Genomic DNA, 5,533 nt, shown 5'->3' with positions numbered 1-5,533 from the left:
TACATAGAAATAGGGAGAATTAATGTCGAATTAAGAAATGCACTTCAGCATATAAATAATTAAACGACTTCAAGTATATAATGTTCTTTTTAGTTTTCTACAAACAGTTAACATAATAAATCCACAAGAACATCATAATTTTGCCTAATGAATTCTGTATGTACAACTATAGTCATATAAAAAAAAATTTCTTCATCAAATTCTCTTTCTCCGTCATCTTCTTTTGAAATTCACAATTTTCTCTACTTATGGTATCTTCTTCAACTTTAGCACAAATTAGTAATATACTTATACGAAATTGTTAGTTATTCCATCAATTTATTTAATTTAGTTTCAAAGGTTAGTGAAATTGACTCAAAATCAATAAATAAATAATATAAAGTAAAAAACATATAATCTAAAAACATAATAGAAACATTCTTAGTCATAAATTCTTTATGATTTTGTTGAAAGCAACCATATGATGTGATGATTAACATTTTCTTCCTCATCCTAATGTATAATATGGTGATGGAGAAATGAAAGAATAACTCTGAATGACAATTTTCTTGATACAAAATATGAATTTATATAGACAAAGAGAAGGAATACCTTAAGACATAAACTTACAAATTAAATTTTGGAGGTTATAACGATTAAAAATACGAGTTATGAATATTATTAAGTTGAAGATGTGTGAGTTATTAGTAATTATTTCTTATTTGATTAAAGATCTTAACTATATATTATATTGGTATTGATAGGTGAAAAGTTTAGTAATTGAATATAAAGACTATTTAAGATATTAAAAATAAAATAAATAAATAAATAAATAATAAAGGGAAAATGTCTTAAAAAAATAAAATAAAAAAATACAAAAGGAACCACATCACCTTCTCCATATAGGCTCCTCTCCGTTACTTATTCTCCCTGTTTCCCAAAGTACCCATTTGTATAGAAGTCATGTATCATAAATAAAAATTAAAGATGGATATTTATTTATTATTTTAAATCTCCATCTTATGACACATGACTTTCGTCTAAGTGGGTACTTGCGAAAATGGAGAGAATAAGTGCCCACTTGTATGGAAATAAAATAAAAAAAATATAATCTCCTTCTCAGAATGTTCCAAATCAATCACAGTGGAAAAGTCTTTATTATTTTACTTGACAAATTGGGGTTAACAAATTCCACAACACGGCTGGAAAAAGAAGTACAAATAATAATATTCAACTTGTTAATTTAATTCTAGTTTATTCAAACATTCAAAGCAAGTGAAAACACTACAGGTAGTACAAGCGACTAAAGAAACATGTTAACTTGTAGCTCAGAAAAGAACATCACCGCAAGAGGATGCTAACTTCTATGCTAAACGCTCGTGGCCCATGTGTTCTTGATTTTGTTAAGCCTCTTGACTACATCTTTCATGGTTATTCTTGATTCTGGCTTTTCCGTTGTGCAGTCTAAAGCCAATTCTATCATGGAGGCTATGCACATTTCACTTTTACAAGTGATTTGTTCTTCCTCAGAGAAAATATTGGCATCCACAACGTCCATCATACTCCCTAAAAATGATTGTGTGATCCATTTCCTCATATCAAGATTTTCATTGCATATCTCTTCATCCGTTGGCCTTCTTTTCGTCAAAACCTCCATCAACATGATGCCGTAACTGTAAACATCACCACTAGCAGACACTATTCCTTCTAAGCCATATTCTTAAAAGAATAAAAATGAAAAAGAATTACTCATTTGAATATAAACAATAACTATGTATTAACAAGACATGACTTGCTTTATTTTGTTCTAGAATTCGGAAGGGCTAAACTGTGATTTCTGAAAATAGAAAGACACTCGTTTACCTGGTGCAATATACCCAAGAGTGCCCAATGACTCTGTATGTGCCATGGACTTGCTTACGACTAAAATCTTAGAGATTCCAAAATCACCTACATGAGCGACCATATCTTCATCCAAAAGAACATTGGCAGGCTTTAGGTCGCAATGAACTATCGAAGTGTTATGACCATGGTGTAGATATTCGACTGCCACAGCCACATCAAGCATTATAGTGACTCTTTGGAGTAGGTTCAAGTGGGACTCTTCTCTGTACAACCAATTCTCAAGGCTCCCGTTGGACATATATTTCAGAACGAAGGCTCTTATATAGTCACTAGAACAAGTAGTAATCACAGGAACAAGATTTCTGTGTCTAACATTTCTCATCACTTCACATTCGGTATCAAACCTCTTGCATACTTGCTCATTTTCCAAATCCAGAACCTTTATTGCCACCACAGATCCACTAGATAATGTGCCTTTGTACACAGAGCCAGAGCTGCCTTCACCAATTAAATTTGACCTATCAAATTTATTTGTTGCTCGTTGAATCTCGTGATAAGAAACTAATTGATGAGCCTTGATCTCTGGTACATTTTCGACATCCTTCGACTTTCCTTTCTTCTTTCGTTTCATTATCCAAATTGAAACCAACAAGAATATTAGAAAGGATGAAATAATCACCGGAGTAACAATTTTTAGCACAACCTCCTTAAGCTTTGATTGTTTTCCCGGATTAGTGATAGCGCAAGCAGGAATCTCCAATATGTGCATTCCACATAGACCTTTGTTCCCGAGAAATGATTGTAGAGTGGAATTTGAAAACACACCACCACTAGGTATTACACCTTCTAAACCATTAAATGAAACATTAATGCTTTTAAGGGATGAAAGTTTTTCCAAAGACATAGGAATAATACCTGACAATGCATTTAAAGACAAATTCAAGAATTCCAAGCTTATCAAGTTGGCAAAGGATAATGGAATTGAGCCTGAAAACGAATTGTTCGACAAGTCAAGAGACTTCAAGTTTTGGAGATCCCCTAATTGGCTTGGTATCATGCCTGAAAATTGGTTACTGGAAAGATGTAGTTCTACAATGGCTTTCAGTCCTCCAATATCTGATGGAACTTGTCCCTCGATTGAATTCTCTGACACGTCTAGATAGAGAAGACCACTCATATTCCAAAGTCTCAACGGAAATGTTGATGATAATTTATTAGAACCTAAATAAAAATGTTGTAGCATGCTAAGATTTCCTAAGTATTCTGGAATTAATCCAGAGAGCTCATTACCATCCAGAAATAATTGAACCAACTTAGATAAATGGCATACCGCCTCTGGAATATGTCCCTCCAATTTATTATTAAATAGAGACAGCCCTTGGAGTTGTTTAATTGAACCAATCTCAGAAGGAATACTCCCACTGAAGCTGTTTTCTTCAAAGGATAGGGTTGTAAGTCCACTCATGTTGCCTATACTTGTCGGGATGAGACCATTGATGTGTGAATCTCCTATTTCAAAGTTTTCAATAGTAGATGACAGATTCCCAATTGAATTGGGAAGAACGCCATTCAATGGATTGAAACCCACTTGTAAATATTTCAACATTCTACAGTCCGCCAAAGAATTGAAGAATCGCAACTCATGTTCTCTTGGTTCATTGGTAAGTTGATTAGAATGTAGGAACAATGATAGCAACTTACGAAGATTTCCCAAATTAGTAGGAATAGTTCCTGTGAGAAAGTTTTCTACTAGTGACAATATCTCAAGCTTTGAAGCATTTGTTATGAACAATGGAATTTCCCCTTCTAGCTGATTGACTCCCAAGTCAAGTCCTTTAAGGTTTGGAAGATGAAGACCTGTAGTGGTTGGAATTCTACCAGAGAGATTATTGAAACTGAAATCAATGATTTCCAAAGAAGATATGTTGAAAATAGCCTCTGGAATTCGACCAATAAGATTATCATTAGAGTCGAAGCTCAATTCCCTCAAATTTGATAGCTTCCCTAATTCCGGAGGAATTTGTCCCACTATGCGATTGTTTCCACAATAAAGATATTGGAGAGTGGAAATATTGCCCAATGAAGTGGGAATAGTCCCTTCTATTGGATTATCTCCAATATAAAACCCCTCGAGCTTGGATAAACAATCAATATTTCTTGGTATGTTTCCTGTCATGTTGTTGAAAGATATGGACAAAACTTTGAGCTCTGTGAGTTGGCATATGTTTGAAGAAATGCAACCAGAAATTTGGTTGTTAGATATGCTTAAAAACTTCAGATTTGAGACAGTAATTCCTTCATCCAGCAAGAGAGGACCAAAAAGGCTATTGATTCCAAGCGCTACCTTAAGTAGCGATGAGATATTAAACAGTGTTGCAGGAATGAGACCTGTTAATTCATTGTCGTCCAAGAACAACTCTGTAAGTTGGGTAATATTACCAATCTCCATTGGAATGCTACCATTGATTCTATTCCCAGACAAATCTAAGTTCATCAATTTTGTGGCATTTGCAACATAAGGAGGGATTATACCCGTGAGACTATTATTCCGTAGATTTAAGTCTCTAAGTTTGGGTACATACCATGGACCTTTCCACATTTCACCGTTGAGTTTATTGAAAGCCAATGAAATCTTTCGAACTGTCCGGTGCTGAAATAGGCTTGTTGGAATACTTCCTTGGAGCTGATTATTTTGAATATCAACGACTCTCAAGCGAGGCAAGTGGCCAATTCCATAAGGAATTTCACCGCGGAAGAAGTTGTTCCCAAGATTTAGCTCTCTGAGAAAGGTCAAATTGACCAAAGACGGGGAAATTGTGCCTTGAAGTTGCAAATTAGGAAGAGCCAAGGCCACAACCCTTTGCCTTTTTGAATTGCAAGTGACACCAAACCAAGAGCAAAAACAAGTATTTATGGTCCAATTATTGACCAATAAATGACTGGGACTTGTAACAAGATTTTCAAAAGATAATAGAGCTTGTTGGTCTGTCTTATATGAGGAAGCAAGTGATATATAAAATTTAATTATAAAGAGAAAAAAGAATAAGAAAATGTTCTTCTTCATGCTAGCTGTTAATTACTTGGAAACCTTTGATTGTGTTTTTCAAATGTATTATTATTCACTTATATAGTTGGTATTTGCCCAAATGTTCACGGCATCAACAAGAAAAACAGTAGTGAACATATTATAGTCAAGAAAATTTTCTATATGTAATATATGTAACTTAAGGGACAAGCTAAGGGATCACTATAACAAAAATAACTTTTNAAATGGAATCGATAATACATAAAATCGAACCGAACCGACCGATGCACACCCCTATCCACAAATCAGCAGACTTATTCAGGCCCGACTAAAAAAACTCTTTTTTTAAATGGACTCCAAAAATCTTAGTACAACCCTATTAAATCCCGGATTAGGCGAGACCGGCCCAATGAGCTTAGCCTATTGACGGCTCTAGGGGGAGGTGGGTGATGATAAATACCTGAAATGTATTCGTCTCCCTCTTGGAAGAAAGGAATTAAATATAGATATTATGTATGTGAAAAGGTTTTAACATTTATATATATTAACAAGTTTTCGAGCATGTACTTCGCACGTGTGTTTTCTGTGAATTTTTTATAGAGAAGTTGAATGACAAAAATTTCATAAGATATATATATATATATAAATGCAAAATTACAAAATAAATATAAAGACTTACGACAA

At 34.1% G+C, this 5,533-nt stretch overlaps 1 protein-coding gene across 1 annotated transcript; it reads right to left on the bottom strand.

Annotated features, from left to right (window-relative positions):
- Positions 1-1,154: 1,154 nt before the first annotated feature.
- Positions 1,155-4,900, bottom strand: LOC107024787 (receptor kinase-like protein Xa21). The gene is made up of 2 exons (XM_015225748.2): positions 1,843-4,900; positions 1,155-1,698 (listed from the first exon to the last, which is right to left on the bottom strand). Exons 1-2 carry the CDS (start codon positions 4,886-4,888, stop codon positions 1,349-1,351), a joined length of 3,396 nt encoding a protein of 1,131 aa, XP_015081234.1. The 5' UTR covers positions 4,889-4,900; the 3' UTR covers positions 1,155-1,348.
- Positions 4,901-5,533: the final 633 nt, after the last annotated feature.

This window comes from Solanum pennellii, chromosome 7, assembly GCF_001406875.1.
Source record: "Solanum pennellii chromosome 7, SPENNV200".
Classification (NCBI taxonomy): domain Eukaryota; kingdom Viridiplantae; phylum Streptophyta; class Magnoliopsida; order Solanales; family Solanaceae; genus Solanum; species Solanum pennellii.
The sequence above is the reverse complement of the archived record's forward strand: the minus strand, read 5'-3'. Positions and strand labels throughout refer to the sequence as shown.

Excerpts from the sequence above, each read along its gene's own strand:
- LOC107024787 (XM_015225748.2), bottom strand. The coding sequence starts at position 4,888 with ATGAAGAAGAACATTTTCTTATTCTTTTTTCTCTTTATAATTAAATTT. Across the intron at positions 1,699-1,842 it reads TCTTGGGTATATTGCACCAG|AATATGGCTTAGAAGGAATA; the intron begins GTAAACGAGTGT and ends TATTCTTTTAAG.